The 13268-nt window shown below is 45.3% G+C and overlaps 1 protein-coding gene across 1 annotated transcript in view; it reads right to left on the minus strand.

The window, feature by feature from the left end:
* The window catches only part of chrdl2 (chordin-like 2), a 31805-nt gene extending 24540 nt beyond the window's left edge, over positions 1-7265 (minus strand). The window contains exons 1-2 of the mRNA XM_034178529.1: positions 7133-7265; positions 6775-6887 (exon numbers count right to left, since the gene is read on the minus strand). Of these exons, the coding sequence (XP_034034420.1) occupies positions 6775-6795 (21 nt within the window). The 5' untranslated portion in view covers positions 6796-6887; positions 7133-7265. The remainder of the gene's footprint in view (positions 1-6774; positions 6888-7132) is intronic.
* Between the last annotated feature and the right edge of the window lie 6003 nt (positions 7266-13268).

The following is a 13268-nucleotide window of genomic DNA, read 5'->3' on the forward strand; positions in this document are numbered from 1 at the left end:
TATAAGACCAGTAATGAAACGCAGCTCACAATAGCACACAGTATCCAACGTCTTCAGGCACTGATCAGATGCATTCATAAGAAACAGGTCCCCACAGTCCAACAAAGGACAAAATGCTGCAGAGATTTTGTGTTTCTTTCCCTTCAAGCAAAAACAGGATTTGTTTCTAAAGAAGAGAATTAAAGTTGCAACTTTGAGACAACATTATCAATATGCGACCAGAATGACAAGTTCTGCTTATGATTCCTAAATACTTATATGATTGACTATTTCACTATCAAACCCCTGAGCAGTTGAGATCTTAAGAAGACTTGGTGGCATTTTTTTTTTTTTTTTTTTGCATTATTACACATTTATATTATTATACATAATATAAAATAATGTAATAGAGTTTGCAATAATAATAATAATAGTGGTTACAGCACTGTTGCCTCACAGCCTGCAGGTCCCAGGTTCTCTTCTGACCTGGTTCTTTCTGTGCAGAGTTTGTATGTTCTCCCTGTGTTCGTTTGGGCTCCCTCCGGGTGCTCTGGCTTCCTCCTACTTCCAAAGACATGCAGATTAGGTGAATTGGTAACTCTAAACTGAGCGTAGGTGTGAGTGTGAATGTGTTTGTCTGTCTACATACAACCCCAATTCAAGTGAAGTTTGGACCTTGTGTAAAATGTAAATAAAAACAGAATACAATGATTTGCAAATCCTCTTCAACCTATATTCAATTGAATACACCACAAAGACAAGATATTTAATGTTCAAACTGATAAACGTTATTGTTTTTGTGCAAATATTTGCTCATTTTGAAATGGATGCCTGCAACACATTTAAAAAAAACTGGGACAGTGGTATGTTTAGCACTGTGTTACATCACCTTTCCTTCAACAATGTAAGAACAATGTTTCTCAATGTTCGATTGCAAGGAATTTAGGGATTCCATCATCTACAGTCCATAATATAATCAGAAGATTCAGAGAATCTGGAGAACTTTCAACACGTAAGCGGCAAGGCTGAAAATCAACACTGAATGCCTGTGGCCTTCGATCCCTTAGGTGGCACTGCATTAAAAACATCATTGTGTAAAGGATCTTACTGCGTGGGCTCAGGAACACTTCAGAAAACCATTGTTACTTAACACAGTTCATTGCTACATCTACAATTGCAAGTTAAAACTCTACCATGTGAAGAGAAAGCCATACATCAACAACATCCAGAAACGTCCTCGCCTTCTCTGGGCCCGAGCTAATTTGAAATGGTCAGAGGCAAAGTGGAAAAGTGTGCTGTGGTCTGATGAGTACACATTTCAAATTGTTTTTGGAAATCATGGACGTGGTGTCCGCAAAAGAGGAAAAAGACCATCCAGATTGATACCAGTGCAAAGTTCAAAAGCCAGCATCTGTAATGGTATGGGGGTGTGTTAGTGCCCATGGCATGGGCAACTTACACATCTGTAATGGCACCATCAATGCTGAATGGTACATCCAGGTTTTGGAGCAACACATGCTGCCATCTAAGCAACGTCTTTTTCAGGGACGTCCCTGCTTATTTCAGCAAGACAATGCCAAGCCACATTCTGTACATGTTACAACAGCGTGGCTTCGTAGTAAAAGAGTGCGGGTACTAGACTGACCGTCCAGACCTGTCACCCATTGAAAATGTGTGGCGCATTATCAAGGGCAAAATACGATAACAGGGAGCCGAACTGTTGAACAACTGAAGTCGTACATCAAGCAAGAATGGGAAAGAATTCCACCTACAAAGCTTCAACAATTAGTGTCCTCAGTTCCCAAACGCTTATTGATTGTTGTTAGAAGGAAAGGTGATGTAACACAGTGGTAAACATACCACTGTTGCAGCTTTTTTGAAATGTGTTGCAGGCATCCATTTCAAATTGAGCAAATATTTGCACAAAAACAATAAAGTTTATCAGTTTGAACATTAAATATCTTGTCTTTGTGGTGTATTCAATTGAATATAGGTTGAAGAGGATTTGCAAATCATTGTATTCTGTATTGTATTTCTGTATTCTGTTCAGACTAAGGGCAGTTCAGAACCTCCATGACCAGTAAAAGATCAAGGACCGTGACGTCGCCCGGTATGGCGGAGCCGGGGTCCCACCCTGGAGCCAGGCCTGGGGTTGGGGCTCGCGCGCGAGTGCCTGGTGGTTGGGCCTTAGCCCATGGGGCCCGGCCGGGCTCAGCCCGAAAGAGTGGCGTGGGCCTGCCCTCCTGTGGGTTCACCACCTGCAGAGGGAGCCATGGGGGTCGGGTGCAGAGAGGATTGGGTGGCGGTCGAGGGCGGGTGGCCCGGCGGCCCGGTCCATGTTCACAGCCCCTGGCTGTTGGGACGTGGAATGTCACCTCGCTAGGGGGGAAGGAGCCTGAGTTTGTGCTGGAGGTTGAGAGATACCAACTAGAGATAGTCGGGCTCACCTCCACGCACAGCTTGGGCTCTGGTACCCAACTCCTGGAGAGGGGCTGGACGCTTCATTTTTCTGGCATCGCCCACGGGGAGAGGCAGAGAGCTGGGGTCGCATTGCTTATTGCTCCCCAGCTCAGTCGCCAAGTGTTGGAGTTCACTCCAGTGAACGAGAGGGTCGCGTCCCTACGCCTTCGGATCGGGGACAGGTCTCTCACCGTTGTCTCGGCCTACGGGCCGAGCAGCAGTGCAGAGTACCCGACCTTCCTGGAGTCCCTGGGAGGGGTACTAGATAGCGCTCCGACTGGGGACTCCATTGTTCTCCTGGGGGATTTCAATGCCCACGTGGGCGGCGACAGTGAGACCTGGAGGGGGGTGATCGGGAAGCACAGCCTCCCCGATCTGAACCCGAGTGGTGTTCAGTTGTTGGACTTCTGTGCTAGTCACAGTTTGTCCATCACGAACACCATGTTCGAGCACAAGGGTGTCCATAAGTGCACGTGGCACCAGGACACCCTGAGACGGAGGTCGATGATCGACTTTGTAGTCGTATCATCTGACCTTCGGCCACGTGTCTCGGACACTCGAGTGAAGAGAGGGGCAGAGCTGTCGACTGATCACCACCTGGTGGTGAGTTGGATCCGCTGGGAGGGTAGGAAGCCAATAAGACCTGGCAGGCCCAAAGGTATCGTGAGGGTCTGCTGGGAACGACTGGCGGAACCCTCTGTCAGCGAGGTCTTCAACTCCCACCTCCGGGAGAGCTTCTCCCAGATCCCGGGGGAGGTTGGAGACATGGTGTAGGAGTGGACCATGTTCTCCACCTCCATTGTCGATGCGGCTGCTCGTAGCTCTGGTCGCAAGGTCTCTGGTGCCTGTCGCGGCGGCAATCCCCGAACCGGTGGTGGACACCGGAAAGTAAGGGATACCATCAAGCTGAAGAAGGAGTCCTACTTATCTTTGTTGGTAGGTGGGACCCCAGAGGCAGCTGACAGGTACCGGCAGGCCAAGCGTGCTGCAGCCCGTGCGGTCGCAGAGGCAAAACCCGGGTCTGAGAGGAGTTCGGGGAGGCTATGGAGGAGGACTATCGGTCGGCCTCGAAGAGATTCTGGCAAACCGTCCGATGCCTCAGTAGGCGGAAGCAGCTCTCCACCAGCACTGTTTACGGTGCGGGTGGGGGGCTGTTGACACTGACTGGGGATGTTGTCGGGCGGTGGAAGGAGTACTTCGAGGATCTCCTCAATCCCATCGTCACGTCTTCCGAAGAGGAAGCAGAGACTGGGGACTCGGAGGCGGAACTCATCTATTACCCAGGCCGAAGTCACGGAGGTGGTTAGAAAGCTCCTCGGGTGGCAAGGCTCCTGGGGTGGATGAAATCCGTCCTGAGTACCTTAAGTCTCTGGATGTTGTGGGGCTGTCTTGGCTGACACGCCTCTGCAACAATCACGTGGCGATCAGGGACAGTGCCTCTGGATTGGCAGACCGGGGGTGGTGGTCCCTCTGTTTAAGAAGGGGGACCGGAGGGTGTGTTCCAACTATAGGGGGATCACACTCCTCAGCCTCCCTGGTAAGGTCTATTCCAGAGTACTGGAGAGGAGAATTCGACGATTGTCAAACCTCGGATTCAGGAGGAGCAGTGTGATTTTCGTCCTGGTCGCGGCACACTGGACCAGCTCTACACGCTCCATCGGGTGCTCGAGGGTTCATGGGAGTTGCCCAACCAGTCCACATGTGTTTTGTGGATCTGGAGAAGGCATTCGACCGTGTCCCTCGGCGCACCCTGTGGGGGAGTGCTCCAGAGTACGGGGTCCGGGGTCCTTTGCTAAGGGCTATCCATTCCCTGTAAGACCGCAGCAGGAGCTTGGTTCGCATTGCCGGTAGTAAGTCAAACCTGTTTCCAGTGCACGTTGGCCTCCGCCAGGGCTGCCCTTTGTCACCGGTTCTGTTCATTATTTTTATGGACAGAATTTCTAGGCGCAGCCAGGGTGTAGAGGGGGTTTGGTTTGGGAACCACAGAATCTTGTCTCTGCTGTTTGCGGACCATGTGGTCAAATCAGGACCTTCAGCGTGCACTGGGGCGGTTTGCAGCCGAGTGTGAAGCGTCCGGGATGAAAATCAGCACCTCCAAATCCGAGGCCATGGTTTCTCGACCGAAAAAGGTGCTTTGCCCTCTTCAGGTCGGTGGAGTGTCCTTGCCTCAAGTGGAGGAGTTTAAGTATCTCGGGGTCTTGTTCACGAGTGAGGGACGGATGAAGCGTGAGATCGATAGACAGATCGGTGCAGCATCTGCAGTGATGCGGTCGCTGTATCGGACCGTCATGGTGAAGAGAGAGCTGAGTAGGGGGGCAAAGCTCTCGATTTACCGATCGATCTACGTTCCGATCCTCACCTATGGTCATGAGATTTGGCTCATGACCGAAAGAACGAGATCGCGAGTACAAGCGGCCGAGATGAGTTTCCTCCGCAGGGTGGCTGGGCGCTCCCTTAGAGATAGGGTGAGGAGCTCGGTCACTCGGGAGGAGCTCAAAGTCGAGCCGCTGCTCCTCCACGTCGAAAGGAGTCAGTTGAGGTGGCTCGGGCATCTTTTCCAGATGCCCCCTGGACGCCTCGCTGGAGAGGTGTTCCGGGCACGTCCCACTGGGAGGAGGCCCCGGGGAAGACCCAGGACACGCTGGAGGGACTACATCTCTTGGCTGGCTTGGGAACACCTTGGGGTTCCCCCGGAGGAGCTGGAGGAGGTGTGTGTGGATCGGGAGGTCTGGGCGGCTTTCCTTGAGCTGCTGCCCCCGCGACCTGACTCCGGATAAAGCGGAAGAAAATGGATGGATGGATGGATGGATGGATGGATGGATGTATTCTGTTTTATTTACATTTTACACAACATCCCAACTTCACTGGAATTGGGGTTGTACATTGGCCCTGTGACAGACTGCTGGTTTACCCAGTGTGCACCACTCCTCCCACCCATTAACCACTGGATGAATGATAATAGCTGTGCGTTATTATGTGATGTGTCTGTCATTATATTGCATGCCTTGCATGGCAACATGCTGACATCAGTGCGTGCGTGTGCGCATGTGTGCATGTGTGTGTGAGTGACCAGGATGAATGTGAGGTGTCGATGTAAATGCTTTGACCATAATTACAAATTATTAGCATTAAGATTTCTTACATTAAATTAAGAGTAACGTGCCATGGCAGTCAAATAAATTAATCCAGATGAAGAACATTCTCTCCTTTCTCCAGCACACTGTCTGTTCTCAGCAGTGCCTCCTGACAGCAGCACCATGTCAGGTGTAAAAGAGCCACGACATGCCTTTTGTAAGTAAATACTGGAACATTTAGCAGTAAAATGATGACCACAAAAGAAATCATGCTGCATGATTCATATAAATATTTCCCTCTCCCAAATTTTGCAGTCTGAAAGGGAAACGGCTATGAATACGGGTGCAGCGAGGCTCAACGCAAAACATTTCCCGTGCTAACTTGCCACTGTGCATCTTTTGCAAATCCCAACAATAGAGGTTGTGTTCACCGACACAAACTGTCACTGGGCTTATCTCAAAGAGCAAAGAGCTTTCACATGTGCGTGACAGATGGTATAATCTGCAAATGTGCACAATTTGCCTACATTTTACTTACAATATTGTACTTCGCATAGTAAAATTTGTGAAAGTATTTCACGTGAACCAGCAGTACTTAGTGGTGAAAATTTGATTTCCCCCCCAAACAGGACTGCACACATATTGTTTGCCCCAAGGCCGTGGCTATTCGCACGGCGGCCGTGTCCATAACTCTCATTTGGCTATTCGCACGGCAAGACTCTGGTACGTATATTCGCATGACAAGACTGGTGGCAAAACTTGGAACTACTTGTATAAACAAACATACTGCATTCAAGATGTCATAACTCCTTTAATATTTTTCAATTTTGATTTTTTTTTTTTTCCAGCTGTGTCCATAACTCTCATTTCACTATTCGCATGGCAAGACTCTGGTGGCAAAAGGCCGAGACCCTATTCGAACAGCGGCCATGTCCATAACTCGCATTTAATGCAGTATGTTTGTGTGACCGCGGCGGTCGTGGGATGGAACCCGGACAGCTCGCACTAAAGACCATTCCTCCACCAGGTCAGCCAAATGGGAATTTCCTGATAGCCAAGCTAGCGGGAACGTCTTTTCAATCAGGATCTGAGACCTTCAACCCGCTACATTTATTTATACAAGTAGTACAAGTAGTTTTACCACCAGAGTCTTGCCATGCGAATAGTGAAATGACAGTTATGGACACGGTGGCCGTGCGAATAGCCATGGCTCACCTCTGCAGCTCTGCAGTGCCACTTTAGTTTAAAATGTGAACAGTACCTCTGTGCAGGCACATCGCATGCAGAAGATAAATCCAAAGGGCTCTAGATAAGGATGCCAGGTGTCTCCTGGCCTGTAGGTCTTGTCTTTGAAAGTGCAAATCACTCCGGACGCTGGGTGAGAAAAATAACAGTGACGACTGTGAGAAATGGTTAAAAACTAATATATTTCTACATGAAATCCTATAAATGGAGAGCTTCAAAAAATATGGACAAAATAGAAAACTGCAAATGACATATAATCCTCTTTCAGAAAAAGAGTTTTGCTTGGATTCTAGTTTACAGCTTTTTTTTTTTTTTGAAGGATAAACCACGTTTGATTTCCACGCAGTCAGTATCAGTAATAAATCTGTTCTTACCTTTGCGGGCTTTGAGATGAGCATCTGCACACCAAATGATGACCAGCAGCAAAATGGGGACTTCATTTTTTTTTTTACATGTGCGTGACTGTCTTCAAGGCGCAATAAATAAGTTTCAGCAGGGCACCGACTGCAGGACGGTAAGAAAGACCGATTAAAAATAAATTAAAAAAAAAGTATTGGGTGATCTTTGGCGCCACCTTCAGGACAGAACTCACACTCAATTGCAGAGTGAGGTGAAGATTCGCCCAACAACCGGTGTTGTACGAATTCAGTTCCCCTGAAATAATCTGTTTCCCCAGTGTCGGGAGCGCGCACAGCAGCTTCCAGCAATTTCTGTCAGTAATAAGAAATAAATAAAAACCACGTGTTTGTATCGCTCTAAAAACTGTAACTGTGCTCTACACAGTGTTTTTGGTGAAACATTTTTACACTTGCAAATATTGAGTAAATGGAAAAGCTGTGAAAGCATTTAAATATAAGTGATCTTGGTAAATATATCAGTTTAATGAGTCCTTTCCGAGTATTCTGAATGTTATTTACCAAACACATTAAGGATATTTCAAAAATGTAATTTGTTAACCAAATGCTAATTTATTTCAATGACAAACTTACTAATAGTTAGCAGCCATTTCATTTGATGTATCCAGCTCAAGCAAATGAATGTGTTTTAGAGATTTTATTAAGGCAATGTCGCTGTTTCTTAACATGCAAAGCCACTGAATTACTTGGACAGTGTTTGTGTGACTTTATCTGTCGGTTAAGCAATCGTTCAAGTAAACATGACTCAAGAAAACAAAGACCCAAAACACGAAACGCGTCAGAAAAAAGAACACATTTTATTTTTTTATGCTGGAAACAGTAGGTTCAAAGATGAAATAGAATGTTGACACAATAAATGATTGTGTTATTTTACCGATCAGAAATTATATGCAGACTGTGGAAACGCCTCTACGGCTGCTGTGCGCGCTCCCGGCACTACGGAAACAGATTATTTCAGGGGAACTGAATTTCGTACACCACCTGCCCTGAATCGGACCAGATACTGGCCTCTCTCTCCTAACCGGTGATTGGTTGGCGGCCGAGACGCTGACGTCAGCTCATGCTTCAGCCTCACGTTGATCTGACGCGAGCCCTGCTCTCCTATTGGTAGTTAGGAGAAGGAATTTCAGTGCTGCTCTCCTATTGGTCCTTTAGGAGAGGGAATTCCAGCGCTACTCTGCTATTGGTCATTTAGGAGTGAGAAATCTCACTCCAAAATGGAAGCCAGTATCAGCCCAATTCATTGAGGCTTTTCAGGTTTCAAATCCCGCAAAATCTCAGAGGTCACTGCGCTGCGAGATCTCAGTAACATTGAGAATTGCATTGAGACGCTCTGATCACGTTTCACTTTAACCGCTGCACACGGACAACAGCATTAACATCGCAACATAAAACTATTTTTATATTGTGCCTAAAACTCTTGTGAATATATTCTCTGGGTTTTTAGACATTGTTATTGTGTTTATTTTATGTAAACATGCGAGAATCACAGGCTGTCTCTCCGTTATTTTCAATGGGAGCTGCTGTGAGCTACGCTCGCTTCCTGATCATGTCTTTCTGGAGGAAAGTGAAGTTTGCTCTTTAACGTCTTGATTATTGTTCTTTACAACATTGTTTGTCCTCTTTGTTCCAGACTAATATATATAATATGTCTGAAATTCGGTTTGCGCTTATTAAATGCCACGCAGATTAAACGTAACAGACACAGATTTTTTTTTTGTTATAATTGTTTTAGCAAGTTTTCAGGGTATCATGCAGCAGTCTCTTATTAACGTGATGAAAAGTATTTTAAAAATGAAATTTTTGTAGTATAATATTCATTTACAACTGTCATCGTGTGGATTCTCTATGTTGTTTTGACTGCAGCAACTCTCTGGCACGCAAGGGATTATGGGATACGTGAAAACCCCGAATAGCAGGGCGGTTGTTGGGCTAGGTGAAGATTTGTCCCAAAAACATCGATTACTGCACCAACAGGAAATCAAATAGCAACTATTTGGCTGTCGATTAATTAATGCAAAATAAAAAATAAAATAAAACCGTTGGACGGTATTGTAACTTGCAGCAGCTTTTCCAATGTGAGAATGTTTTATTTTTAGCTGTATGTTAATAATTCTAAACCAACAGCAAAATCTAGTTTGGACTCATTTAAAAGAGCAGTGATTCTCACACTTTTCCTTTCACATCAAACTTTACGATTAAATTCCGTCAGCATCCTTATCTGGAACCCTTTGGAGTTATCATGCAAGTAGCCCGACAACCAGCCCTGAATTGGGCCAGATACTGGCCTCTCTCTCCTAGTCTGTGATTGGTTGGCGGCCGAGAGACGCTGATGTCAGCCTCACTTTGATGGGGCGCGAGCGCTGCTCTCCTATTGGTTGTTTAGGAGTGGGGAAATCTCACTCCAAAATGGAGGCAAGTATCGGCCCAATTCATAGCTGGGCCGGTTGTCGGATTATCATGCAAAATGCCTGCACAGCGGTACTGTTCACATTTTAAACTAAAGTGGCACCCAGAGGGCAAAACCACAAACACAAAGTCATTCGGTGCAGATAACTTTCTTTAGGTCTTGTGTTTGAAAGAGCAAACCACTCGGCATGAAAAATGACTGAAAAGCACGAGAAATGGTGCTGATGGAGCTGAAAACTAATATATTTCTACATGAAATCCTACAGGGAGCTTCAAGAAATGTGGACAGAATTGAAAACTGCACAACATGAAGTTCTCCATTAGGAAACAAATAATCATCAATTTTATTTATATAGCGCCAAATCACAACAAACAGTTGCCCCAAGGCGCTTTATATTGCAAGGCAAGGCCATACAATAATTACGTAAAAACCCCAACAGTCAAAACGACCCCCTGTGAGCAAGCACTTGGCGACAGTGGGAAGGAAAAACTCCCTTTAACAGGAAGAAACCTCCAGCAGAACCAGGCTCAGGGAGGGGCAGTCTTCTGCTGGGCCTGGTTGAGGCTGAGGGAGAGAACCAAGAAAAAGACATGCTGTGGAGGGGAGCAGAGATCAATCACTAATGATTAAATGCAGAGTGGTGCATACAGAGCAAAAAGAGAAAGAAACAGTGCATCATGGGAACCCCCCAGCAGTCTAAGTCTATAGCAGCATAACTAAGGGATGGTTCAGGGTCACCTGATCCAGCCCCAACTATAAGCTTTAGCAAAAAGGAAAGTTTTAAGCCTAATCTTAAAAGTAGAGAGGGTGTCTGTCTCCCTGATCCGAATTGGGAGCTGGTTCCACAGGAGAGGAGCCTGAAAGCTGAAGGCTTTGCCTCCCATTCTACTCTTACAAACCCTAGGAACTACAAGTAAGCCTGCAGTCTGAGAGCGAAGCACTCTATTGGGGTGATATGGTACTATGAGGTCCCTAAGATAAGATGGGACCTGATTATTCAAAACCTTATAAGTAAGAAGAAGAATTTTAAATTCTATTCTAGAATTAACAGGAAGCCAATGAAGAGAGGCCAATATGGGTGAGATATGCTCAAGAACATAGAGTAATTTAGGGCTAACCGTGGGTTCTTATCAGCTCAGTATTAATACAATATTAATACTGTTACAGCGAATAACATCCTTGAATTAATGATAGAAAATATTTTTGAAAGAATACGTAAATGTAATTTTACTGGAATATCTTGTTCAGTAGAGTGTATATCACTTTGTACAAGTAGTTGATTTATAATTGTGCCACATTAATGATCTATATTTACATTCAGTCACAATGCATATTTTTCCTCCCAGTCACCCAGTCTGAAAAACAAGGATAAACTGGGTTATCACACTTTTATCCCACTTTAACCAGTTTCATAAGAGGCATTTATAAAGAGCTTTAAAATCACTTCTCATTGTAATAAATTAAACTTGGTTTTGACTGTTGGTCACAAACTGAAGATATCTACATTTTGAACAAGAAAGGTGATGATTTACATTGTAACTGTGCATTACACACACAAAAAAAAAACACTCAAAGTATCTCTCCATATAAGCATCGAATCCACCAATTTCAGAAGAATTGTGCTTTTGAGTACTGTATGACAGAATGTAATGCATCAGCCACACACAAGTCTGGAGTTTCACCAGAATCCACCAACCAGTTTAGAGATTGTGCTTGTGAAGTAGATATCATGTGCCGCTTTAATTCAACAACAAAAAATTCCAATTATCTCCTCTTAGAAGGTCATCACTCATCTTCAACCCCTTTCTGGGTTCGGGTTGTGGGGGCAACAGCTCCAGCAGGGGACCCCAGACTTCCCTTTCCCGTGCCACACTGACCACCTCTGACTGGGGGATCCCGAGGTGTTCCCAGGCCAGTGTGGAGATAGTCCACCCAGTCCTGGGTCTTCCCCGGGGTCTCCTCCCAGATGGACGTGCCTGGAACACCTCCCTTGGGAGACACCCAGGAGGCATCCTTACCAGATGCCCGAACCACCTCAGCCAGCTCCTTTCAATGCGAAGGAGCAGCGGCTCTACTCCGAGCCTCCCACAGATGACCGAACTTCTCACCCTATCTCTAAGGGAGACACTAGCCACCCTCCTGAGGAAGCCCATTTCGGCCACTTGTACCCGCAATTTAGTTCTTTCGGTCATGACCCAACACTCATGACCATAGGTGAGAGTAGGAACGAAGACTGACCAGTAGATCGAGAGCTTCGCCTTTTGGGTCAGCTCCCTTTTCGTCACAACAGTACGATAGAGCAAATGCAATACCGCCCCTGCTGCGCCGATTCTCCGGCCAATATCATGCTCCATCATCCCTTCACTCATGAACAAGACCCCGAGGTACTTGAACTCCTTCACTTGGGGCAAGGCCGTATTCCCTACCGAGTAGGCAATCCATCGGTTTCCTGCTGAAAACCATGGCCTCAGATTTAGAGGTGCTGATCTACATCCCAGCCGCTTCACACTCGGCTGCGAACCGATCCAGTGAGTCTTGGAGGTCACCAGCCGATGAAGCCAACAGGACCACATCATCTGCAAAAAGCAGTAATGAGACAATATTCCTGTTGACGCTACAAACTCAATAGTTTTTTGAGTTTGTAGTGTCAACAGCAGATGCTACTATTATTGTGAACACCCCTTTTCTACTTTTTTTATACTAATAACCCAATTCCAGAACCTTAAGAGTGTACATATCATGAATGCTTGGTCTTGTTTGATTTGTGATAATCTGCTGAATCTACTGGTACCTTGTTTCCCATGTAACAGTAAGAAATATACTCAAAACCTGGATTAATCTTTTTAGTCACATAGCACTACTATTATTCTGAACACTACTGTATGGTTCAGACAGATTGTGGATTCAATCTCCACTTTTAATACTGTGAAAGGCCTATGTGTGTCCACTGCAGAAGGTGCACTGCTAGCAGACTGCCGCCCCCTGGTGGTTACACAGGAATGCCGCTAAAGTGCTTCAAATAAATTCTAATCATCTGGAGACCAACATACAAGGGAGTGTGTGTGCGCAATACTAAAGCAGCATACAGTAAAAGGCCTGTACTCAACAAAACATTTAACACCAATACATGGAGAAATGTACACTGTTCCCATTTATTAACACACAAAGAATAACACTGGGCAGTTATAACACCTTTAACCAGTCACTTGTCAATATGAAAAAAGTCCCCCCAACACACACACAAACAGAACTCAAAAAAACAACAACAAAAAAAACAGCTGTTAACTGCTGAATCTGATTACATGGCTGTAAAATGTAACATTTACCTTGGACAGATAATTCACAGTTACTGCAGTTGTACAGTAAAATCTCAGACTTAAAATTCACACTAAAATGAGCCTTAATTTTCAGTGGACAAACTGGCATGATTTCAAGTTTACAATGTTTGGAAACATGTTGGGAATGACAGTTATATATTACATTTCCACTTCAACATTTAGAAAGTGCACAGGTGTGTTTATCGCTGGATACTGGTCAGATTAAACTGCCAAAAAAAAGGGACTTGATCATCGGTATATGTAATTAAAATCAATCTATGTCAAAAATGTGTAAAAAAAAACAACTAAATAAGGAGATGTTTGAGTTACTCAACAGTCTGTCAAACATTGTATTTGACAAAGCATC

This window comes from Thalassophryne amazonica, chromosome 9 (genome assembly GCF_902500255.1).
Source record: "Thalassophryne amazonica chromosome 9, fThaAma1.1, whole genome shotgun sequence".
Taxonomy (NCBI): domain Eukaryota; kingdom Metazoa; phylum Chordata; class Actinopteri; order Batrachoidiformes; family Batrachoididae; genus Thalassophryne; species Thalassophryne amazonica.